At 42.0% G+C, this 26,722-nt stretch overlaps 1 protein-coding gene across 3 annotated transcripts in view; it reads left to right on the forward strand.

The window, feature by feature from the left end:
- Positions 1 to 26,722, forward strand: part of tjp2a (tight junction protein 2a (zona occludens 2)) — a 56,011-nt gene that overhangs the window by 18,341 nt on the left and 10,948 nt on the right. For 2 of the 3 annotated variants that reach the window (XM_084046093.1, XM_084046095.1), the window contains 19 exons: positions 898 to 951; positions 5,225 to 5,349; positions 5,942 to 6,044; positions 7,579 to 8,347; positions 8,883 to 8,986; positions 10,581 to 10,734; positions 14,033 to 14,144; positions 15,314 to 15,444; positions 16,157 to 16,235; positions 16,725 to 16,875; positions 17,753 to 17,861; positions 18,641 to 18,860; positions 19,421 to 19,602; positions 20,312 to 20,407; positions 21,194 to 21,273; positions 21,863 to 22,073; positions 23,636 to 23,736; positions 24,494 to 24,724; positions 25,394 to 25,498. In XM_084046093.1, coding sequence (XP_083902219.1) covers positions 898 to 951; positions 5,225 to 5,349; positions 5,942 to 6,044; positions 7,579 to 8,347; positions 8,883 to 8,986; positions 10,581 to 10,734; positions 14,033 to 14,144; positions 15,314 to 15,444; positions 16,157 to 16,235; positions 16,725 to 16,875; positions 17,753 to 17,861; positions 18,641 to 18,860; positions 19,421 to 19,602; positions 20,312 to 20,407; positions 21,194 to 21,273; positions 21,863 to 22,073; positions 23,636 to 23,736; positions 24,494 to 24,724; positions 25,394 to 25,498 — 3,117 coding nt within the window. The remainder of the gene's footprint in view (positions 1 to 897; positions 952 to 5,224; positions 5,350 to 5,941; positions 6,045 to 7,578; positions 8,348 to 8,882; positions 8,987 to 10,580; positions 10,735 to 14,032; positions 14,145 to 15,313; positions 15,445 to 16,156; positions 16,236 to 16,724; positions 16,876 to 17,752; positions 17,862 to 18,640; positions 18,861 to 19,420; positions 19,603 to 20,311; positions 20,408 to 21,193; positions 21,274 to 21,862; positions 22,074 to 23,635; positions 23,737 to 24,493; positions 24,725 to 25,393; positions 25,499 to 26,722) is intronic. The other variant, XM_084046094.1, reaches the window with a different exon arrangement.

Genomic DNA, 26,722 nt, shown 5'->3' on the forward strand with positions numbered 1-26,722 from the left:
TTTGGAAAGGGTCAGGTTGGAGAGCTTCGGTCCCGAAATGCGACGTGCACATGTCCACTGTTTGGAACGGGGAAAAGTGACTTGCAGTATAGGCATATATAAAACGATCAGTAGTGTGGATGCCGATATTGAGGCATCTTTTTAAAAGACAGTAGGCGAAATAGGGTGAGCTTAAGATGCGTGTTTTCTTGTCTCTTTTCAAAATGGATCTACAGGTACATTTGTGTTGGTTAACTTTTGTGTTGGTTAACTTTTTAAATTTAGAACTGTTAGTATGGACTTGAGTTTATTGCTTGTTGTTGTTGACATTTTTGCGGAAGTTTGTGCGCATGCATCATGTGACATCATAGGGGTGTGTAGCTTGAGCTTCAACGTGTGATACTAGTTTGTGTTGGATTTATCGCAAAAGGACTTTAATTTTGAATGAAAAAATGTGAATTCTCCTGTTTGCTGGTTTGCTCATGGGCATTGATTTAAAGTCACAGGTTTCTGTACCGGTTTAGCAGGTGAACCACATCATCGCAAGTTTGCAACGTCATTGTTAAATCCCGTTACTCACCAGTGTTCCATCTCTCTGCCCTTGCTTTCTTGTCTCTACGCTAACCTCACTGAATAAACAAACAAGCAACGTCATTGAATTGAAAGCTCATGGTTGTGTTGTGTAATGACGGTGTGATGAACACAGTTAACCCTCGGTATTAATGTATCCATTTGTAACTCAAGAGTGTACCAAATGTACCCAAATGAAGATTTACAGGTCCATTTGGTTTCACTCAGAGTTAAATTAACACCATGGATTTGACTGTGCAAGCTGTGTTGCCGCATCACACATAATACATTATTAATCTGTTGTGTGAAATCTGATCAACGATTGTAATCTTTCCTTTCTCTCCACAGAACCCAGCCATGGAGGAGACCGTGTGGGAGGCCTACACCGTAACCTTGCACAGGGTGAGTCCTCCATTACAGTCGGAGCCTGAGTAGGGGCTGCTGCCAGTGGTGGAAAAAGTACTCAAATGTTTTACTTAAGTAAAAGTATCAATACTGCAATGTGGAAGTACTCTGTTACAAATAAAAGTCTGGAATTCAAAATGTACCTGAGTGAAAGTACACAAGTATTGGTATCAAAATGTACCAAAAGTAAAAGTACTAAAATGTTTGAAAATAGCAGATCTACAAGCTCACAACGCGTCGCATCGCGACGCGTTGTGAGCTTGTAGATCTGCTATTTTAAAATAGCCTATGTATAAAATAGGGCTAAAGAGGTTAATGTATGTTTTATAATGTAATCATTTATATCTGCAAAGTAACTCGTAGCTAAAGTTTTCAAATAATTGTAGTGGAGTAAAAGTACTCCACTACAATAATATTTTCCTCTGAGATATAGTGGAGTAGAAGTAAAAGTATAGACAATTGGAAATACTCCAGTAAAGTAAAAGTACCTTAAAATTGTACCTAAGTACAGTACTTGAGTAAATGTACTTAGTTACTTTACACTTATATAGCGGCTGCTGCAGCTATCAATTATTTCAAGCGATTATTGAATCAATTACCTTTTCAATTCATCTTGAGGGGGAAAAAGCAGTCTGCAAGAGCCTTTAGCCCACATGACAAGAAGTCCCTTTCTGTGATCAATGCTGTCTGTAGGATTTCATCATCATGCAGACGTGTTTGGGCCTCAGCTAAGCCTGTTCTGGCTGTTCTTTCATCCTCACTTCCCCATAACTTGTTTTCCATCATTCGGATGCCTTGCATTTGCACTGGATTATTCATGACGTCAGCCACGCCGTAAAAAAAAAAAAAACCTGTACTCTTGTGATTATGTAGTAAACGCGAGCCGTCTAGAAGAGGGTCTGTCTGTCCATTTACTTGTCTGGGGCTAACTTTGCAAAAAAAATCTAATTTAGTAGAGTAGGCCAAGGAACTACCTACATACATTTTTATCTGCATATGTTCTTATATCTTTTGAAATATCAAGGACATTCTATGTGTTGAAGTGTCCCTGAGCAAGACCCTTAACCCCTAACGTCTCCTTTTAGAGCTAGGGTGGGTAATGCAGAGGACAAATTTCATATATGTGCAAATGTACTGTGACAAAAATACCCCAACCGAATGGGGACTAAATGATTAAATTATATTTAACTTTAATTTTATAATAGAATTCAATGGTAGTCAGATCAGGCTGAAACCATGGCCAAATATGGAGTCATATGCCATAGATGACCCTCGTCAATAGACTGGCCACATGAATTTCTGAGAACCACATGGGAAGCATCAGGCATGACCCAGTCTTGTTCTTTAAACACATGGAATGCAACACATCTGGTAGAGCCAAGTTAATCCTGGTGCTGAGCTTGTTTTCTCACGTACAATAGTCGAGTACTATAGCCAGTATGTAATAGAGAAAATCAGCTAACTGCTCTAATACGGTTTTCTGAGCCTCAATCCTTATAAAGAATTGACTATAATCCCTGTGTGTATAGTCAGTTGCAGTCTGTCTTCTTTCAAGTGCAGATCACACAAGCAGGTTGCTTAACCCATTAAGACCTGGAACTGTGTCATTTTTAGATTTGAGCTAAAAAGCATTATTTTACACTTTGGGCTATTAAAAAATAGCAGATATACAAGCTCATAGCGCGGCACCGAGTGCCGCGCTATGAGCTTGTAGATCTGCTATTTTTGAAAAATCGTGAAAATGTGTGCAAATCTTTGAAATATATATATATTTTTAAAGTGAACATTTTTAACTCAAATCTTTGTTTCTGGGGGGTCCCTGGAACAAAATATTTTGATGGGGGTCCGCGGTCAAATACATATCATTTTGGGGGTCCTGGACATGAAAAAAATTGAACACCACTGATATAGAAACACACGTTTTTCAGAATACTGTTGAGATTTAGGAGACATGTAGAATCGGCTTCAGGTCTTAACGGGTTAAACGTGCTTTCTCCTCGAACCAAAATACCACATGCAGGAGGAAGGAGCACGGCTAAAATAGACTCTCGTGTTCAGTCGACATGTTGACATAGCGTTGTTTTGTGCATTACTGTAACTCGAAACAATTCAAAAGACACGCTTGTTGGTTTGTCCTCTACCGATACAAAGTAGGCTCTGTGTAGGAAGCCACATTTGCTACCTTCTCTCTCTCTCTTCCTCTGTTTAATTTCTATCATTGAGATGCCCTTGAGCAAGGCATTTGACCTGTTGCTCCAGGGAAGCTACTCACTAGACGGCAGAGGACTGGTTGTACTGGTCAGCTCAGCCCCCTATGTCTAGGTGTTGGTGTGACCTTATGACTGTGAAGTTAGGCTACAGCTGAAGAACAGTGTCTGTGCCCAGAATATGTCCCCTGGATAAAGGTTTAGTGAAATTAAATTAATGCAGTCGGATGCTGTTTCTAATGCTCCCAGACACGATATCAGCACACATCCTCTTATAGCAGCGAAATGAAGACTCACAAAATACTAAATTAATCTTAAAATCGCAGAATATGTGGGTTGGATTACACTTGCCTCTGTCTGCCTGTCTCTCTCTCTCCCCCCTCCAAACACACACACACACACACACACACACACACACACACACACGCACATACGCACGCGCGCACACATCCCTGTCTCTTTGACCATCTGGTAGAGACCCAGAGAGATGGGGTAGTGGTGGGGTCATTGAATTTCTTGTCTAATCTTGCCGGGGGGAAAGCGGGGTAGTGGCACACACAGTAAAATCCTTGGTGTTCATTTAAACTTAAACCCTAGTGTCCCTATTTTGGGCATTGCATAATAATAGGTCAACATTCAGCGAAAATAGTAGATCTACAAGTTCACAACACGGAAGAGCTTGTAGATCGTCTATTTTCGGCAAAGATTTGGTATAGAGTATGGACCGATAAAAGAAGGGTGGCCTGGTTATAGGGCCCCTGGGGGACCCCGGTCAATAAAGTACAGGGTTAACTCTGAAGAGTGTGGTTACATTTGTAGACTCTTTGGATTGGTTAAATTAACCCATTAAGACCTGCAGCTGATTAAAACAAATCTCTGTCTAAAAACCTACAGTATGTTTCTATGTCAGTGGTCCTCAATCTTTTTCATGTCAAGGACCCCTAAAATGAAATGTATTTGGCTGCGGACCCCCATCCCAAATTATGTTGTTCCAGGGACCCCCATTGGCAAAGATTTGAGTTAAAAATGTTCGCTTTAAAAAAAGATTTGCACAAACGTTTGCGATTAAATTTTTTTAGCAGATATTGCCGCGCTATAAGCTTGTATATCTGCTATTTTTAAATAGCCAAAGTATAACATAATGGTTAAAGTTGTTACACAGAAGCGTTCCCGGTTTGAATGGGTTAACAGAGGGACTTTACTGTCTAGGTACACTGTCTAGGAACCCGGGTTTGAATGCCGGGTAGGACATAAAAGTTACGGTTTGCAGCTTTAAAACGGCTCTGTTCTGTTTAAATTTAGATTACAAAAATCATGCAGATGAAATTTGAACACACACACACACACACACACACACACACACACACACACACACACACACACACACACACACACACACACACACACACACACACACACACGCTTTCTCTTTCTCTCAAGACATTTACCAAGATGAGGATTAGTGTTAATTCCTTAATGCACCCAGTGAAGACACATGAGCCACAATAAACCATTACTACAGATCTCTACTGCCACACAATTAGACACATTCCCCACCACAGCACTATTATAATAACCAGCCTCACAGTCACTTTCTTTAATGCAAATAATGTCCAGGATTTCTCCGGGTTGCACGTGGTGACAAGACATACGAGCAGTTTTCAAAGTAACAACAGTAGGCATTGACGCGTGTCGTGTATTAGTAATTGTTGAGGCAAACTGAGTCGGAGACACTTCACGGTATAAGATGGAAGTTTAATAACTGAGCTCATGGGAGAAGTACATTAAAGGAGTAGTTCAACCAAAAAAAGACTTGTTTTTGTCGCATTCCTAAGCCAATAATTTGATGGCCGGTCAGTACTCCATAAATCTCCATGAATTCAAGGCTTCATGGGGTGTGTAATGGATAGAAAATAAGTAATTTTTGGGGTGAACTACTCCTTTAAGTATTAAGGGTGGTGGTACTGTAGTTCTCGGGGAAAGCAGGGAAAGAGCTGTAGTTCAGGGATACTTAAACTTGCACAGCAAAGAGTAAACGTTCCTCTCTTCCTTTTCTTCAACAGGATTCAAAGATGGGTTTCGGCATCGCGGTGTCCGGGGGGAGAGATAACCCTAATGAGGAGAGTGGAGAGACTTCCATTGTGGTGTCCGATGTCTTGCAAGGAGGCCCTGCTGACGGCTTGCTGTTGTGAGTGACTGTCATAAAGACAATAGGAATCATTGAATAGACCTCTCACAATTATTACATAATCGCCTGATCTCAATGATCCTATATCATAAATCACCTTTTAGCAGGCCTGCCATTAGAAATGATGACACAAGTTTCAGATGCCAAATGAAGAGGGGATCTCTATTTACAAAATATGAATAGACACATAAGAGTTCTGTCTGGAAACTAAGTCATTATTGAGCCTTGTTTTACATATCGATCATTTTAGTAGCTTTGCATTATTAGTCTTTATTTGTTTAGGGGCCATACACAAGGGAAATGTTAGGCCAGAGTTAGCTACATAGTTGATTTGCATCTGCAGTCCCTAGGCAGGACGATCTTAAAAGCAGTACAAAAATACAATACAGAAAATGAACTACGTTTTGATCTCTGGAAAGATATTATACAGTTGAAAAAATATGAATCCAATTAATCAACAAAAAATAAAAAAGGGAATAGTTTTGATTTCGTTATTTTTAAATGAATGAATGGTCCCTCAAGTAATTGCAATGATAGAAAGATATTGGTTGGATGTTGTATCTGTCACTGACTGGTGGTTGTGTTTATCTAGTGAGAATGACCGCGTGGTGCAGGTCAACGCCATCGCCATGGATGGAGCCGCCCACTCCTTCGCTGTCCAAACCCTCAGGAAATGTGGCAAAGTAGCAAAAATTGTAAGTAAAGATTTCTACACGGTAAACATCAAGCAAAATGTGTGGAAAGTTTTATCCTCTGATCTTTTGACAAAGTTGGTGTTTGATCGTGTTATCATCATGTTCTTTCTTATCATGTACCACAGCACTGATAAACAACTGACCACTTAGGGCACATAAGCCATTCTGATTGGCCAAGATGTGTCACATAGGAGTACATTAAGGAATATTTAAGTGGACAAAAATATGTTATATTGAATGCATTAAAGAGAACCTTGGAAGACATGTCTAATAGGATCTGTGCATAACTGTAGTCCTGGCTTTCCAGAAGGTTCGCCTTAACTTTGTTTGATTGACTCAGAGCAGATTTGGGCTGGGGGCTGTCATTACAAATTTAAGTTGACGATATATATAATTGCGATTTAACGTTTTAATTGTGTTTTTGGCATTGAACATTGGAACATATGAATAAAAACTTTAGTTTCTGTTTTCCTTTTAGGCTTTGTAATCAAAGATTGCACAGGGCAGATATGACATAACAAAGAAATTACTGGGATGTTAAATAATTGTATACTTTCAAAAATGAAACTTTGTGAAGCGTTGTAAGCTTGTTGATCTGCTATTTCTGCTATTTAAAAAAAATGTATGAATATCTTTCAACATGGAAACGATTATGACGATTATGCAAAATGATTTTGATGATCCCAAATAATTGCAATAAGCCGATTATGTAATAATTGTGACAGGCTTAATTTGAACCAGAAACGCGCATCATGCCATGTTTTCCGGTTCAAATCCACTGCCAAGCCAATCAAACAAAGCTATGGGAAAATGCACAGTTCCTATTCACTGATTGAATGGTCTATACAGTATAAGGGTTCCATAGATCCTTGGTTCTCAAAGTGGGGTCTGGGGACCCCCAGGGGTCCTTGAGGGAGTTCCAGGGGGTCCCCAGCTACATGATGGATAGTTAGGAACCAAATGGACCCTTATGGGTCTGTAACTCAGAGAGTGTACAAATGAAACCAAATGGACCCTGAAGGGTCCATTTGGTTCCATTTGTACACTCTCAGAGTTACATGAACATTAATTTGACATTATAAATTGGGGTCCCAGGTATAGAAATGACATTAAATGGGGGTCCGTAGTCTAATGCATGTCAAACTGGGTGGTCCTTGAAATTAAAATGGTTGAGAATCACTGCTATAGAGCCGTCAAAATCTTCTCTCATGGGGGTCCCTTTCATATCTTTTCAAATGGGGGTCCGCGGGCTTAATAAGTGTCAATTTGGGGGTCCTTGACATGAAAAAGTTTGAGAACCACTGCCATAGATCATATCCTCCTGTAACCTAACTTTACAAGTTAACTGTGGTATCAGCTGGATAATGCTCTGTGAACCAGTCTGTACATTACTGCACAAAACGTCAGTCTGCAGCACGCCCAGTCGTGCATTTATTTTCTCATGACTGAATCCCAGTGTATTGTCTTATTATATGTATATTCCATCATGTCATTCCGTCATGTTATCTGTTATTTCTGTATTTCTATTCAACAGACAGTGAAGAGAGCCAGGAAGGTTCCGGTCAACCTTCTGAACCGCCCCGCATCGCCCGATGACCGCGTCTTCAACAACGACTTCAACGAGGACTACAACTACGACCAGGACCGCCGCAGCGTGTACAGCGGGCGCAGCGGAGGCGGCCGCGACCACAGCGCGGAGAGGGAGCGAGTCGGCGGCGGCTACATGGACTCTGGCTACCAGACACGCGAACGCGACTACGACAGGCGCGAGCGAGGACGGAGCGCGGACAGAGAGCTCAGCCCGGACAGGCCGCACAGAAGGGACGGCAGCCGAGGTCGGACTTTGGACCGGGAACACAGCCCGGACCGGCGCTACCGGAGCGAGCACGTGCTCGACCGCGAGCGCGAGCGCAGCCCAGACAGGAGGCTCCGCGGCGACCGCGACAACAGCCCCGACCGGCGCTACCGCAGCGAGCGAGCACTCGACAGGGACCAGAGTCCGGACCGCCGGTACCGTAGCGACCGAGCTCTGGACCGGGGTACCCACAGCCCCGACCCGCCGCGCCACGGGCGCCACAGCCCGGCGCGCGACCCCAGCTTCGACAGGAACCGCGAGCGCGTCCCAGGCGACCGGGACCACAGGAAGTACGATGAACCCCTGAGGCGGAGCGGGAGCCGGGAACGTCTGGACAGCTCGCCCTCGCCCGCCCCCATGCCCATCCCCCTGCCCCGCCCCCCTCGAGAACTAGAGCCACTGGAGAAGCCCCTGAGCGTGCTGCTGCTGAAGAACAGGCCTAATGAAGGTCAGACAACAAACAGAAAACATTCCAATCAACAATCCTTGATTGGCTTTTATTCACAGGCTTTTGTGTAATTGCGCTCACTCAGTCATGTGCCTCGGTAGAATCTTGCTGTGTCTACAAACTACTGTAGACATGTAGGAAAATAAATTAAGAGTACATAAAAAACGTAGTGCTACACAAAGGTACACATGAAGATGGTTTTGATATCCTTGATTTTTTAAACAAAATGTTACACTTTTGTTCTAGAATGACATTTACTTTTAATTACATTTTTTGCCACCTACTCTTGCAAAATATGTCATTTTAAATTAATTTGTATTATTTGTTTTCTTATCCAAAATGCACATGTTTTGCAACACAATTGAATTCTTCATTTACTGTTCTTTTAATGTTCACACTGTGATAGAGACATAGACCACTGCGTCTTATCACCACACGGCACACGCATAATTTCACGAATGTTTCCTTTAATTGTATTAGATTCCACTGGTGCATTCTGTGCCTGTATTTACAATTTGCTCATCTTGTTTTGTAGAGTATGGCCTTCGTCTGGGCAGTCAGCTCTTCATCAAGGAGATGACCAGTACAGGCCTTGCGAGTAGAGATGGGAACCTACAGGAAGGTGACATTATTCTGAAGGTAGGTTTCAGCGTCCTGAGCCCATGTTCTTATGCGTAATTTAGACTCTAATTTATACTTGCCGAAAAGAGACGATCTACAAGCTCGCAACACGTCACATTGCGATGCGTTGGGAGTTTGTAGATCAGCTTCTTTCTTTGCAGGACACCATCGTACAATGAAGTATAAATCAGGCTTTAATATCGCTTCTAACTAATGCCCAGTCCAACAACTTGCAACCACTTGAAACCCCTTTCCAACGCAACAGAATCCTAAAACAGTGGTTTGCAACTGCTCAGTCCACACCCAGGACTCAGAACATGGGAGCAACGTGATTGTGATCAGATTGTGTTGAACACTTGCGACGCAATGAGCAGGCATGACAGACCCATACTGTACATAATTCAGACCGATGCAACTTTTCTTTGCAACGTTCTGCAATGGCTTTGTCGCATTGCAAATCTTTGGTGTTGACCGAGCTTTATGAATCGCAAATTATAGACCCTGTTGGTCATCATAACTGAGGGTAATGAGGAGTGTGCATTAGTGAGCAGTGAGCACCTCTTCTGGTTGGCTGAAGAGCATCTTTTCAATTACAGTTACAATCTAGGCAATTACAGCCGCAGCTTTTATTCAGAGTGACTTACAAGTGCGAGATCGGAATAAGCAGAGTAAGCATGATTTCTAGCCTACAAACAAGGTAAATTGTCACATATGTACGTAGAGTGCATTGCGAACAATTTATGTTGCCTCAAAGAAACTAGGATACCAGGTAAACAACGAACATAGCATGTTGTTATATGCTGCTATCTAAATAACATTCTTAATATCTTTTTGATGATCATCATCTTTGAATGGATGGGTTTTGTCTTTAGCAACCTGCAAGGAATTCTAGTCAATAAAAAGTGTTGTTGATGTAGATAAGGGTCCATGAATGCAGAACTAAGTTTGAAAGCATACATGCTGTAGGCGCATAAAACGAAGGCGTCAGACGACGCAAAGGTCGAATGCAACATGCAGCCCTATGCAAAGACATTCAAGCCACAAGTTCTTCCCGAGGGAGAATCCCTGTCATGTTCCATTCAGTCTACTTAGTGTTACAATGTTACACCTAAAACATTATACTGGATGCTGGCCAAATGATACCCAAAATGTATTTTCTGAGAGCGTAAATGTCAACATTAATTAAAAAATTGGTCTCCTTAATCCATTCAGACCGGGACAGCATCTGTGTCATTTTACGATGTATTTGGGCTATTCAAAAATAGCAGATATACAAGCTCATAGCGCAGCACTGAGTGATGAGTGATCTACAAGCTAATGTTTTATGTCGACATGAAAAGGTTTGAGTACCACTGATTCAGAGATTTGAGTTACAAATGTTTACTTTAAAAATATATACATATTTCAAAGACTTGCACAAAGTTGCACGATTTTTCCACAATTAAAGATCTACAAGCTCGTAGCGCGGCACTCGGTGCCGCGCTACAAGTAGATCTGTTATTTTTGTAGATCTGTTATTTTTGAATAGCCAAAGAAATTTCGGTCTAAATGGGTTCATCACTGTTTCAGCATCTTTCCAATTCTTCGCTCAAACCTCCTCCTGTACTTGTAGATCAACGGTACGGTCACGGAGAACCTCTCTCTCAGCGACGCGGGGAAGCTCATCGAGAAGTCCCGCGGCAAGCTCCAGCTGGTCGTGCAGAGAGACAGGAGGCAGGTGCTGATTCGAATCCCGCCGATGGCCGACAGCGACTCGGAGCTCGATGGTGAGGCTTAAAGGCAGCAGCTCCCCCTATCCACTTTTAAACGGAATAACCTTGGCCTGTCAGTGGCAAAGCGTGTTATGTAAACCCTACCCGTTGAAGGACACTGTCACACCAAAGCAATGAATTGTCAAAATGAACATTTGTGTTGTGCTGTTCATGACTTTGAAGCTTGTTTTGTATGTGTGTATTTGTCACCAAAATCTTGTTTGTCAATGGGAAAATAAAAGCTGTGTATATTCTACTATTCACGTTCTTCTATACTTCACACAATCTGTCATGTGAGCTACAGAGCCATTTATAACCACTTAAATCCTTCATTGACTGGGGTCCCACAGGGGTCTATACTTCGTCCCCTCCTTCGTCGAAAATAGCCGATCTACATGCTCACGATGCGTCGCAAGGCGATGCGTTGTGAGCGTGCCTATTTTCGCCGTTCTTTTATTATGACGTGCCCAGAATATAGGAACTCTTCAAAAGAGATTTGACAAGCTATTTTCTGCTAAAACTGGTTCAAACTTAAATTAATACTCTGTCCATCCACATGCAGATTTTGGTTGTCTCCGCCAGGCTGAATGGCATGGCCCGAGACTGTTTTGGACCCTGTCTGTTTGTCCCTCCGTCCGTGTGTCCGTGTGTGTCCGTGTGTGTGTGTCTGTCTGTGAACAGCTAATATCCGGAACGTTGGCTTGATCGCAGCGAAACTGTGCACACACACTCCCTGGATGCCAGAGCAGAACCTCTGCCCCAAATGTTCTTGTAATAGTGCCACCAGGAGGCTGCTTTTTGCAACAAAAACCTTTTTGACAGTACTCCTACATATTTTGTCCAAGAATCACACAAATCGGTACACAGTATCTCTTAAGTGTCATTAAACCAAACAGGGCTTTCTGATTTTTCATATTCCATCCTGATTGGCTAAGATTGGCTTCCAAAGTTTGCAGGAGAAATGCCACTTGAAAAATTTCAATCAAATCAGCTTCATGGTGGCGCTATAACAGGCCATTTCATGTTTTTACCTATAACTGCACCGATCTGCGTAAAACTTTGTATGCGCACTCCCTAGATGCCAAGGAAAAACCTTTGACCTGCATTTTTCACATCTGACTTTTATAGTGCCACCAGGGGGCCGACTTATGTAAAACACGTTTTTTAATATTACTTCAGATTTTATCCAAATTTCACGCAAATTGGTACACATGATCTCTATAGTCATGTCATCAAGAAGGATCTGTATGATTTTTCATATTACATCTTGATTGGCTAAGATTGACATCTAAAGTTTGCAGGAGTGGCCCGTTTTGAACAAAATGACGCAAATCATGAACGCAGGGTCCGATTGCGGTGAAACGAACATTCGCACTACGTTGAGTAACAAATGCCACCCTTTTAACATTGCCCTATTATAGCGCCACCAGGAGGCCGATTTTTGCAAAACATTTTTTATTCATAGTACTCCTACAAATTCCAAACATCACGCAAATCAGTACACATTATCTCTATTGTCAAGTGATCAAGATCTGTACGATTTTTCATATTCCATCCTGATTGGCGAATTCCGAACATTGCTGACCCACAATAACCTACCTGACCTGGCGGTGACCTGTGCTCCGAGAAGCACTTTATCTAGTTTTTGTTATTGTCACATGATCAGATGACAGGCAGGGGCTGGACTAGATGGGAGGATAGAATGTCCATCTGAGCATAGCTTCTACAGGGAGGTGACACCATACGCTCTGCAGGCGCGTGACCCACTTTATGTGGTTTAGGGACTGTGCAGTTTGTGTTTATGTATGTGTGTGTCAGGGGCTCTGCATGCGTGCGGCTGCACTCGCTGGCCTTTGAATAATCCACACTCATAATCCAGCCGGTTGATATTAAATTATTTTATGGTCCACATTACAATCAAATCCTGGCAAATGCCTGGCTCGTGCCACCAATTGCGTTTCTTTCCAAATGTGTCTAAAACATCCACATCACCTTCGCGTATTCGCCTAGTTCAAGCCTATCATATGATAGCGTTCTGTAAACGTTGAATGTGAGCGATGTGTTGAACGTGATGCACTGGAAATTTGGATGGAGTTTTTGATTGGCAGTCCTTGTTTCTATCCATCAAATCGCTCTGAAAGTGATCTCGACGATATCGTCTCTCCAGCGTTTTGGTAAACGGAGAATACATTTTCAGGTGGGTTGCCAATTTCATCCGGTCAGGAGCAAGACTCCATTTATCAGGTTACATTTTATAGTGTTCCAGTTCCAAATTTGTCTGCTCTGTTTTGTTTTTGTTTTGTTTCATCACATTCAATTTCACTTATTTACCCTGTGTCTGTTCTCTCTCGTGATTGAATGAAATTGGTATCCCGTCCTGAAAATGTCATACTTGCATAGCTACAGAGGTAGCTTTACATGTTTACATGTTTGTATTGAGTGAGTATCATGACCCTTGGTCTCCTGAAGCCATTTACAGTATATCGTAAATTATAATATCAGAGCTTCGGTGAGAAGTTATATCTCCCCATTACTGAAGAACTTTGGACAGTTGTGTGTGGGTGTGTCCACATGCCTGCATGTTTTTCTTTTTTGTCCAACATTAATAACATTAGGTGCATTAGCTGTACACAAATTAATTGTTTACATAATCAAATGCCATTGTAGACTTCAGCCCGATCTATACTTTGTCGTCATGACCGCGTCGCTCACCAAAAATAACAGCTTTTGGGTGTTCTGTAAGAGAAAAAGAGCTTGCACATCCACCATAAAAACCAGGTTCAGGACAAACTGATCAAAGACAGGTAAAAGCAAATGGAGTTCGTTCGCACACTGAACAATGACAGAAAGATTACTCGCTCCTGTCAGTTTATTTTTAATTACAGTTTCGACCCGAATAGGGTCTTCATCGGAAAGATCCCATGTGGGCCTTCATTCTGATGAAGAGCGTATACGGGTCGAAACATTAATAAACTGACGGGAGCAAGTCATTTGTCAGTAGACTCACTTGTTTTTACCTGCCTTTGGGTGTTACGTACCCACGTGTTTGAGTTTCTATATCATATCCTAGCAGAAAAAACTCCCGCACACCGTCTTCCAATGCAAAATAATCAAGGATTCTTTATTGGGAAACATGTTTCGGTCTGTTGAAGTTTAAGACAAACTGTTGTCTCCCAATAAAAAAATGTTTTTCTGCTATGTTTATCGGCCCTAGTGTGGTGCTCTCTTACGCACCTGTCGCTCTGTAGGTGTGCATGAGGCTTGCTTTTCAAGTTGTTAAGTCCTAACGTGTCGATGACGTTGTGTTTTATAGATATCTCAGAGATTGAGTCGTACCGCTCCTACTCGCCTCAGGATGAGCGGCGGGCTCACCATTCTGACCTGTCTTCCCATTCCTCCAATGAGAGGCTCAGAGAGAAGCCCAGGTAAGCAATAGCATCTATTCTACAAGGTATGAGTAGCTATAGCAGTGGTTCTGAAAGTGGGGTCAGGGGACCCCCAAAGTGTCCTTGAGGGGGTTCCAGGGTACACGCCAAAATATGTTAATATACTGTAGCATTTTTTGCGGCCAAATAGATATCAATTTGGGGGTCCTTGTCATTAAAATGTGTTGTACTTTCAGGAGAGATGGACACATTTACTGTATAAGACTACATACAAGTGTGCATAGTTGAGGCCTACCACCCTCTGGTGGACAAATGTGCAGACCGCCTCTGAAAATACACAGACATTACAAGACATTCACACTCGCCCCCTTAACTTGAGTCAGACAATAACAGAGCTGTATTACTAGGTTATTTCTATCTATATTTGTGTGTGATTGTCGTTTTAATTATGATTTTAAAAAATCCTCTTTCCTGCACTCAGGTGTCACCAATTTAAAGTATATTAAAGGGATAGTTCACTTCCAAAATTACTTTTTCTTCCTATCGATTTCTCACCCATGGAGACTTGTTTTTGTCGCATTTTTTTTGTCGTTTTTGTCGCATTCCTCAGCCAATAATTTGATGACGAGCAGGGGTTCCGGTAGGAGACACAAAGAGTCTCCTTTGTGTCTCCTACCGGAACTCCTGCTCTTCATCAAATGATTGGCTTAGGAACGATTATGCAATAAAAAAATATCCATGAATTCAAGTCTCCATGGGGTGAGTAATCGATAGAAAATAAGTTTTATTTTGGGTGAACTAAGTAAATTAACCTAAATCTAACAACACAACATAGATATAAAAAAAAAAGTCAATTCAGTTCAAGTAAAATCAGACTTTTAGATCATGTAGCATTTTGCAGATGGTGATCTACCAAATCAATTTGAATGCCAGTTCATTTAATTAGCTATAGCTATTCTGTTTCAAGAAGGTTTTCTAAAATGATGCAATAATATTGCAACATAGTATATAATTGGTCCCACTATATGTGACATACTAAATAATGTTATTAGGTAGGTCACATTGCATGGCCTCATATTACTATAAGGTACTGTATGACTTGGTAATATAACAAACTTTTTTGGTCATGTGGGGAAAATGACCATTAACCATTATGAGCACTACTTATTCTAGTGCTGTTGTAACCCTAAACAATTGAATGTTAATAGGGAAGACCCACCCAACAGGCTGGCTAAAATGGGCGCCATGCCAACGCCATTCCGAATTCCAGACAGAGCCATTGAAGACCCGCCCCCTGTTGCAGCAGAGAGGGAGGAGCCTCGTCCAGAAACGCCCCCTGGTATGTCAATTACCGCACAGCAATAACATGTCAAAAATATGCTTTTTTTAGGTTAAGGATATTTATGGGATACTTTAGGATTGTTTGAGGAGTTTCTCCAAAAATATATACTCTACTCAAACCTTTTTGTGACAGTCGGTCTTACTAGTTGTGAGTGAAGTTGTGAATTGCTTACCATTACCTGCTCCAGAAGTCTGGGGTGACCAATCAGGGCCCAGTATTAAAATATGGGAGACTGTAATTGGTAGTTGATTGTAGGTCTAACCAATTGTGTCCAGAGCCATTGTTTTGATCCCGCCCCCTTGAAAAAAAAAACGTCCTCATAGAAGCACCAGACTCATATCCACACAGTGATATAGCCTGGCTACGCGAGGCTATACTAGTATACCATGAGACAAGGCCAGGTGTGCCATGGAATTTTGTGACAACCACACATTATTACTGCAATATATACTACTACTACTGTATACAAATAGTTAATGAATTATCTTTTAATTAGATCTAACAGTACTTTGTGTGTACTCATTTCCCAATACAGGGGCAAAGTCTATACCCTAATGAATATTTGAACCACTTTCGAATGTGGTTCACGACGAATTTTCAAAATGAGCAGATCAACAAGCTCACAATGCATCGCATCGTGACACGTGAGACTTGAGATTTTGACTAAAACAAGACAGTCTGCCTTATTCCGTTCTTCCTTTCCTTCCAGCAGTGACTGTGGCTCCCAGAGTTCACGCTCCTCCCAGGGTCCCTCTGAAACCGAGCTTAGAAGACCAGGAAATATATGGGTTTGTATTGTTACTTACTGTAGGCAATAGGCTCTATGCACAGCAGCCATATTGGAAAGAAATTGGGCCTCTTCTTACTTCCTTCACAGGTGTTACCAATGATACTAATGAAGGCTCTGTTCCATTTGGGTCAAACAGAGTCAGGGTACTGTTGTGCATTTTAAAAGGTGTGTAACTCTGAGAGTGTACAAATGGAACCAAATGGACCCGTAAGGGTCCATTTGGTTCCATTTGTACACTCTCAGAGTTATGGGGGTCCTTGAAAATAAGACAACCACTATGCCACACTAAATGGAACAGAGCCTTAATTACAGTAGTATTATTGGTAACACCTGTAAAGGAAGTAAGGAAGGGGCCCAATTCATTCCCAATATGGCTGCTGTGCATAGAGCCTATTAGTTGGATTATTAGTTGGACTCCACATAACACGGACATGCTTTCAACTCTGGACCAAGGGCTTTTTCTCAAAGTATTTCTGTTGTCGCTCAGACCCAACACGGTGATGGTGCGTTTCCAGAAGGGTGACAGCGTGGGTATGAGGCTGGCAGGAGGCAACGATGTCGGCATCTTCATCGCAGGCGTTCAGGAGGACAGTGCCGCAGAACAAGAAGGCCTCCACACCGGTGACCAGATCATGAAGGTAACCTTTCCTTCAGCTTTTATTATTTGTTATTTTTTGTTGTTTTTCTTCTTACACATGTAGTACCCTGCTAGCCTCAACAGTTGGTCACGTGGAAGGGTCTACAGTAGAGGAGCACGTGTCTCCTGCGATAAACATGACGTCGTCAGTCGCCTCTTCTCACTTGACAGTGAGGGAGTAACGCATGTGGAGGAACACAATCTCCGATCTAAATCCTCCTTGCTGAACAGGCACACTACACTGACCAACCTGTAGGAGTTGCTAGTGCAGTGAGTCAGTGCAGTGACAGAGATCTCCCTCCCCTGCCGGTTGTCGTACCATCAAACACGGCCAATAGTGTTTGTTAGAGAGCACTGCGTACGATTTGAACCCCTAGCCTCTGCGTGGTGGCAGGACATTTCCCCCTGTGCCACCCATGGACGCCCCTTGAGCTTCTATATCTATATTACCCCTTAACCCTATATGCTTTTTGACCGGGTTCCCCCAGGGGTCTATAAACGGTCCACTCCTTTTTTCCATCTACACCAAATCTCTCCTCCTCTGAACCCTCCAACTGCCAAACAGAGAGGAAGAGAGGTTTTTTTTTTAACCACACAAACCGTATCATCCCTATTCAGAGGGTGAACATTCTGCAAATAGCAGAACTACAAGTTCACAATGCATCGCATTGCAAACTTGTAGATTTGCTATTTTTGCTGAATGCTCGCCCTTGGAATAGGGATGCTAGGGTTCATGTACAGTAGTTAATGACCACTGCTGTATTGTGTCTACGCTAGCTGCATGTCTAAGAATCGCTTGCTATTCATTTGTGAAGCGACCGTATTCATAATTCATTAATTTGTGTTTCTTTCTTATTGTGTGTGTGTGTGCGTGTCAGGTGAACAACATGGACTTCAGAGGAATGGTACGTGAGGATGCTGTTCTGTACCTGTTAGAAATTCCTAAGGGAGAAGACGTCACCATCCTCGCTCAGAGCAAACCTGATGGTAAGCACAGTTACACATTATGATCATATCATGAATCATAATAATATGGAAGTATACATAAAATATTAGATTAAAAAATCCTATTACATATTATAAAATATATAATATGTGAGTTTACCCTGTATATTAATTACATACAGTTGGCATTCCATACCAAATTGATAAATACAGTAATACACTCACGGTCATGCTATATACTGTAAGGTATTTGCACACTAGTGCCAGTATGTCACAGTATAGCACAACAGTGAGTGTATTATTGCTGTTATGATAGGCTCTGTGCATACAGTCCTTAGTCTTGGGTTTCCAGAAGGTGGCATACCCGTTTCCTGTTCCGGATCAGTTTCCCATAGCTTCATTTTATTGGCTCTGCAGCCCGATTTCATGACACCTTCATGTTGTGTGTTTCCAAATGGTTTGGTTACATTATTACTCTCTCAGAGTTAAATTAACACTCAGGATTCTTACAGTGAACACCTCTCAGCAAATCACAATTTGAGTATTTTATACTTTGGCTATTCAAAAATAGCAGATCTACATGCTCATGGCATGTCGCGTGACACACTGTGAGCTTGTAGAGATTTTTTCTTGATATATACTACTCTTCTGGGGGTGCCTAGCACAAACATCTTTTCCGATGGAGGTCCGTGGCCAAATACATATCAATTTGTGGGCCCTTGACATGAAAAGGTTTGAAAACCACTGGACTAGATGATGCGCCTGGCATTACTTTGAAACGCAGACTAACAGCGTGTTTGTGCCTCTGCATCCTGTTCCAGTGTACAAGGATATCCTAGCCTCTGGCAGAGGGGACTCGTTCTTCATCAGGACCCATTTTGAGTACGAGAAAGAGGCCCCTCAGAGCCTTCCGTTTGGCAGAGGACAGATCTTCAAGGTGACAGACACGCTGTACGATGGCAAGCTGGGCAACTGGCTGGCCATCCGCACAGACAAAGACAACCAGCTACTGGAGAAAGGAATAATCCCTAATAAGAGCAGGTAGGGGTTTGTGTGTGTGTGTGTGTGTGTGTGTGAGAGAGTGTGTGTTACTGTGGTACCGCTGGCTAGCTTGTTAAGCATGTCTACATTAGTAGGTTAAAAAGAGGAGATTCTGTGTACATATTGTACCTGTATTTAGGTCTGGTGCCGGACAAGGCAAGAATCAGAAAAAAAGGTTAAAGCTTCTAACAATTGTATTAATGGCGCAGCATTACGACCTTATAGGTCTCCATCAGCAAAAATGTTGCCTAATGTCAAATAGACATTTCAACATTCTATTGTTACTTGGAGACGGGAGGAAAAAACGTTGTCAGCATATCCTGTCCTCTGTTTACATACAGTAATAACAACAGATGAAATATCTTGTTGCCAACGGTTACCAAAAAAATCGAAAAGTTCAGCAGGTGGCGCTTACGGCCTGAAACGTCTTTGAGAAGCATGCACAGTCTAATCTTCAGTGTTCATTTATCCATTTGTGCACTCACAGAGTAAAAGTGTACACTGAGGATGTTACTGCGTGTACTGCTCACGTTCCTATTCCATGTTGTTTTGTATGACAGGGCAGAGCAGATGTCCAACGTCCAGAATGCCCAGCGAGCAGCAGCCGGCACTGACAGAGGAGACTTTTGGAGGCTCCGAGGCCAAAGGAAGAAGAAAGACATGCGCAAGAGTCGAGAGGACCTGACCGCCAACCCTGTCGCCACGCGCTTCCCTGCCTATGAGAGGGTGGTGTTACGTGAAGGTAAGTCCAATAGGAAAGGGTGGTCTTAAGTGAAAGTAGCTTCATAATGAGAGGGTCGTGTTACCTTCATGTAAAAGCTCGAGCATCATGTATTTTTTCTTCAAAAAGATAAAAAGCTAAATCTAAACAGGTTATCCTAAATTAAACTTCAGTTGGTTTAAACTCAACAGGTACAGCAGACTGGTAACTCCAGTCTACAATCACAGTCCATTTTAGGAGAGATAAAAAAGATTTTTATCGCCACCAAGTTAGTTATGCCTTAGAACCGACAGACCCCTATAACTCTGAGAGTTGCAGAGCTGTAAGAGGTCATTTGGTTCTTAACTACACATAATTTAGCTGGGGACCCCCTCAAGGACCCCTGGGGGTCCCCGTACCCCACTTTGAGAACCACCGAGATGGAGAACACAAATAGGGCTGAGTGACACTTCTTTTATGGCCTGACAGCCATATTAGACACAACTGCACCCGAGCACCACCTAGTGGCAAACAACCATACCATGCTTTTATTTATACAGTAGGTTGTGGCACAAATAAAGTACACACTCACAGTAGACTCTACTCTGAATAGAAGGTAAGTAAGTCATAACTGGGGCGGCCAAACTTAAAAATAGAATTACTTGTTTTGTTGTATTACATGTTTTTCTGTTTGTTTCTCTTTTTTTGCCTATCGTTCAAATTGTGGTGTGTTTTTATTAATTTGTTCTAGCTGGATTCAGGAGGCCTGTAGTCATATTTGGTCCAATCGCTGATGCAGTCAGTGAAAAACTGGCCGCTGATCTGCCTAATGAGTTTGTCCTTGCCAGTAAGTATTTGATTTGTTTAAAAAAATGTATGTATGGACCTAAACAGCTTGTCATGTCAGCTTATAATTAATTTATGTGTGATAAAAATATGTAAAAACTAAACAATACAATGATATACAATAGTCAAGTGCAGTGATTCTCAAACATTGTAATTTCCAGGACTAATGATATGCATTTAATACGATTTTTATGTCTGGGACCCCATTCTAGTAATAGATTGTTAGACATGACTTGGTCCGATATGGTCTGTCATTTGGTCCAGAATGCCTTTACTGTCTATGTGGGTCCCCGATCCCCAAGTTGAGAACCACTGGTCTAGCGTCTTGCCTACATCTCTGGAACTGTGTGTAAGGCTCTGTTGACCCTGTACTGTGTGCTGATATGTGTTGTTATGGGCGGCTGTGGCTCAGGAGGTAGTGCAGGTCGTCCAATGATCCGTGGGTCGGAATCCCGGCTCCTCCTGTCCACATGTCGAAGTGTCCTTGGGCAAGACACTGAACCCTACATTGCCTCCAGTGATACGGTCGGCGCTAGTTTGCCACCATTGGTGTGTGAACGTGGGAAAAGTGAGGACGCTGGCGTTGACTGTTTTCCCGCTTCACCACCCAATTCCCCCCCCCCCCCCTGTATGAATGAATGAACCATTGTAAAGCGCTTTGAGTAAGTTTGAGTACTTAGAAATATAGCGCCATAAAAATGCAATTCATTATTATTATTATTGTTACCATGTCAATTCTTGTATTTGTGACAATCAACAATAGTGATTTTGATTTTGATTCTTTTAGAAACTGAGCCCAAGGATGCAGGCACTGAGCAGTCCTCAGGTGTGGTGAGGCTTAACACCATTCGACAGATCATTGAACAGGTATTGTAAACAACTGTCAGCATTTACTACTTCACCATGTTTTGTCACCCTCTGCCTCAAAGCAGAATACTAAGTGAATTGGACATTTTCATTCTGAGAGAGTAGGGGCAGCAATTCATGACATATTTGTATGGCTGGGCACCAAACAGGGTTGGTCTGTATGTATATGTACGTATGTACTGTATGTATGTACTTTATGTGTGATCTTACAAAACCCTACAACAGTGTTCTGTAGGTAGAACATTTTTATATGAACACTTGCTCCTCTATTGCCTCTTGCACACCTATTCCTAAATTAAGAGTGGCTGCAACGGTGCTTCATTTAATTATTCTTTTCAGATGATTTAACCGCTTTGAACCTGCTGGCCCCAGCCCTAACCCCTTGCACATGTCAATATAGGTGTCATTATAAAAATACAATTTAAAAAAACAGTTCTACAAGCTCACAATGCATTGTGACGTGTGGTTTTTAATGGTTAAAAACGGATTGACCATTAAAAAAAAAAAGCATCAGACTGTGTTCAAGGGTCTTGAAGCTTCCAGTGTTTCGGTTCAACAACGTCGCCCTCGACTCCCCTTGTTTCCACAGGACCTCCACGCTCTGCTGGATGTGACCCCCAAGGCAGTGGACACCCTGAACTACACCCAGTGGTATCCCATCGTGGTGTTCCTCAACCCCGACAGCAAGCAGGGCGTGAAGACCATGAGGAACCGCCTGGTGCCCGGCTCCAACCGCAGCGCGCGCAAGCTGTACGAGCAGGCTCTCAAGCTGAAGAAGACCTGCTCACACCTTTTCACTTGTAGGTCGACTCGAAAGACAAATCTCTTTGCCCCCCGAAAATAGCCGATCCACAAGCTTGCAATATGTCGCAACACGGCGCGTTGTAAGTAGGGTTGGGATCCATTAGGATTTTAACGATTCCGGGTTCCCTAACGATTCCCTCTTAACGGTCCGATTCCTTAATGGGTCCCTTAAAGGACAACTTTGTTTTTTTACAACCAATGTTTATGTTTTAGATTGTAATTAAAGTAAATAAAAGATGAGTGTTAAAAAATGTAAATGTACTGCTTTCTATAGTTTTAGCAATTTTCACAATCTTTTTTACAGTGTTTTCACAGTGGGCGGGGGCATTCTGTCCGGTGGCTAAATATGTATTTTTTTAACACATTAACCCGGCGTTTTCTTTATTATTATTTACAATATCTCTTCTAGCCCCCAATAACTCACATCTGGCCATCTCAGACAGCCGGACCTTTTTTATTGTGTAAAAAAGGCATACTTAGCCACCGGACAGAATGCCCCCGCCCACTGTAAAAAATATCGCAAAAAATGCTAAAACTATAGAAAGCAGTAAATGAAAAAAAAATTACACTCATCATTTATTTACTTTAATTACAAGCTAAAATATAAACCTTGGTTGTAAAAAACCAAAGTTGTCCTTTAAACGATTCCTATAGGGCAGGGGTGGGAAACTTTGATGATGGAGAGGGCCACTATATTTCCACACTCACCCCAGAGGGCCACATTGCGTATACTGTCTCTCCGTATTTTAACTTTTTTTTTACATTCTATGTCATACAAAAGTATCAAAAATAGACGATCTACAAGCTCAAAACGCGTTGCAGCGCGACGCGTTTTGAGCTTGTAGATCTGCTATTTTTGCTATTTTTTTTTATTGGAATCGAGATTTTTTTTTTGCTATTTTTGAATTGGAATCCTGAAAAGTAACATTTTTATTTTATTTCAAATTCATTTAGTTATACTTATGTTAACTTTATGAACTTAAATACAAATACATTGGACATAAAAAATGTTAATACTAGTCATTAAGCTACTAATATAGACTGAAGTTGAATTAGAATTAAAGCGGGTCATGTTTGCATGTTTGGAATTGTAACAGCTGAAATCAATAATATATCAGTAATCCAATATTAACCTGCGGGACCGCATTAAGTGAAGGTGGGGGCCGCATGTGGCCCCCTGGCCGCCAGTTGCCCATGTATGCTATAGGGGGTTCCAAATGGACCCTTGGGGTCCATTTGTACACTATTAGAGTTATGGTGGTCCTTGAAATTAAAGTTAAAGTTTAAAGAAATTAAAGTTTGAGAACCACCGGTATAGCAGACATGAAGTCCACATACCAGCTCTGACAGTGTGATTAAAAACCGGTTTCCGGAAACGGTTCCAAATGTGATGAAACCGATTCCGGTTCCTCAATGTTGGATCCAGTTCTTCCGGATCCGGAACCCAACCCTAGTTGATCTACTATTTGTTTGCAGAATGTTCAACCTCGACCTTTTATGACACGCGCCCAGAATAGGGTTTGTGTGGTTAACTTCATGTTTCTTGATATGCTTCCAGCGAGCGTCGACTTGAACTCGGCCAATGATGCATGGTATGGTAGCGTCAAGGACTCCATTCGAGAACAGCAGGAGAGAGCTGTCTGGGTGTGTGAGGGCAAGGTACGTCCATTTAAATTGTCTGTCTGCTACTTGAATGGATTTTGTACGGTTGCTGTCAGATCTTTATTATTTATGTAAAACTTGCTCCCATTATCCCTTAACTCTTTAACTGCCAGAGTATATACACAATCTACCCCCTTCCCTGCCAGAGAAAATACATTGCAAAAATAGGTAAAATGTGAATTTTGTCTCCGTTTATTTTTTAACATTGAAGTGAATGGAGCAGAAAATCTTCGCATCGCGTTATCTCCTGCTTCCTTTGTGATAAACGAAAAATGTAAAAAGCATTTTATTCAAAAATCTCGTTTTTCTCGTCGATGGCTGGCTGAGCCATGCAGAGAAAAACGAGAAATCTCGTCAATGGCAGGAAAAGAGTTAATGTAGAGATACTGTTGATGGGCACTGGCATTCGTTGCTCTCGGGCAGAAACCACTTTAAAATCTCCATATTTCAACTTTTTATGTTTTTTTGTAAATCAATGGCCTACTTCGTCATTCAAGTTGTTAGCTAGCTAGTATTTTCTGATCGGCTATTTCCACTATTTAATCTTTTTAAACGATAATAAAAAGGAACAGCGTTGGACATACGAAGTTTCCACCCAACAGCAGCGCATTGAGACATACCGGTACATGTCTCACTGCTTCTCCTCTTATAGTCAGAAACAGTTATGCGCTGGGTCTGACAGAAAATGAATAAATACCATTTTCTAAAAGCCACCTCTCTTCTCTCTCCCTCTCTCTCTCTCTCTTTCTGGCAGCTGGACGGTACAGAGGAGGACCTGGACCTCCACGATGACCGCATGTCCTACCTGTCGGCCATGAGTGCAGACTACCTGAGCATGGACAGCCGCCTGACCAGCGACTACGAGGACACGGCCGACGAGGGCGGGGCCTACACCGACAACGAGCTGGACGAGCCAATGGACGAGCCCCACCACCATCCCGTGTCGGCCATCAGTCGATCGTCGGAGCCCGTGCTTCCGGAAGAGGTAATCGTCGTCTCGCAAACCATCTCGTCGTTGTCATGTCAACCCGCTTCCATCATGTATGCCATTTGTTTCCCAAACACAGGGTCCAGATTCCCCACCCATTTTTGGGACACGGACACGTTTTATATGGGTTCTTTTTTTAACCCATTAAGACCTGAGGCCGCTTCTAAAAAATGTCTAAATCCTAACAGCTTTTCGGAAAAAAATATTAAAAAAATATTTTCACGATTTTTCAAAAATAGCAGATCTACAAGCTCATAGCGCGGCACTCGGTGCCGCGCTATGAGCTTGTATATCTGCTATTTTTGAATAGCCAAGTGACACAGATGCGTTCCAGGTCTTAATGGGTTTTAAGAAGTTCACAACAAAAAAAATATTTTCAACATTTTCAAACGTGGTCAAAATATCTGATCTACAAGCTCACAATACATTGCGACTGGTTGTGAGCGTGTAGATCAGTTATTTTAACTTTTTAACTTTGTAGTCAATTGATAATGCATTTAGTGTATGTTTGGGTCTCAACTAATTTGTCCTTTGGGTCTCGAGCTGGAAATGTTTGGGAACCCCTGATGTATGTGGGTGTTATTTATGAAGTTATAACTTATCATTCATGTATTTACCACCCCCCCCCCCCATCTCCACCTCTAACCACACCCCCTCCATGTGTAGAAACCCCACCCTGAGCCAAAGGCTCGTATGAGGAGGTCAGGGAGCAGAGAGGTGCTTACCAGAGACCCCAGCCCTCCCCCGTCCTTCATCCCTGAACCCCCAAAGGTGAGACCCCCTGTCCTGTCTCAATCCACCACCGTCCTTCACCCACCACCACCCCCCACCCCCACCCCCACCACTAACACTACCATACATAGGGGCGTCACCATTCTCTAGTCCAATGGACTTTTTGACTTTAAATTTGACTTTGATTTAAAATGGCATTTTTTTTTTCTTTCTTTTTTTCTAATCCTGGTTGCTTTTACAGGTTAGGAAATTCAAGCTGTTGTAAAGTTCTCTTCTGCTATGTAGTTGCCGTTCTTCTACAAAATTGCACTGTGCACTCTTCAAATCAAACAGAAGTTGCCATTCAAGTGATTGATGGCAATTGTACTTTAGATTTTAAGGTCAGATTTTTATCGATGATCGTTTTTTTTTCTTTTAGGTTTTTGTGACAACCACTCCACTCCACCAATTGGAACACTACCATTGGTGCAATACTGCAATAGGTCATTTCTTCCCCTCAACTATCTATTCTATGTATTTGAACATTTATGTACCGTCCTCTTCTACCCTCCCTAGAAATAGTGTAGAAGACCTTTTGATCTTTTACAAGCACATGTTTGTTAGAGCCCGACCGATGCCAGATCTTTGGGTTCAATGCCCATCCCGATTTTGGAGAGTCCTAGACCACCAATTAGCAATGTTTTGACTGAATTCTCAAATTCAAAGGAGATAAAAAAATGTCTTAAAAGTGTAGTGACGGTGCTTCTGGGATCAGCGGGAATATAGGCTTAAAAAGGAAGAAGAGATCGAAGCACTCAAAACAATTTAGAGGAGAGGATGTGAAGTTAAAACAAAGTTTAAATTCTATAAAAATTGCCAACATGTTTCGACCAGTTAAGGTCTTCATCAGGGCGAGAACTGATGAAGACCTCTCCTCTAAATTTTTGGAGTGCTTGGATCTCTTCTTCCTTTTTAGATTTGTTACTATTTGAGAACATTTAACTTGAATTATACAATGAACAAGCAAACAAGTAATTATAAAAGGCACAGAAATTGCACCTTTTTATTTTATTTAACCACTTAAGTGCTATTAAAAAAAAACTAAGGACAACAACCATATTTACAAGCTTACAAAACCTTTGACAATTTTCGCACATAATTACGGACGCCAGATTGACAGTGTTTAAAATTGGGACACATCGGCCAGTGACACATTTCATATCAGCTAGACTGATACATCATATGCAACAGTTATAAAGCAAAATCCTGAGTGTTCATTTAACT

This window comes from Gymnoscopelus microlampas (genome assembly GCF_963454915.1).
Source record: "Gymnoscopelus microlampas genome assembly, chromosome: 21".
NCBI classification, from domain to species: domain Eukaryota; kingdom Metazoa; phylum Chordata; class Actinopteri; order Myctophiformes; family Myctophidae; genus Gymnoscopelus; species Gymnoscopelus microlampas.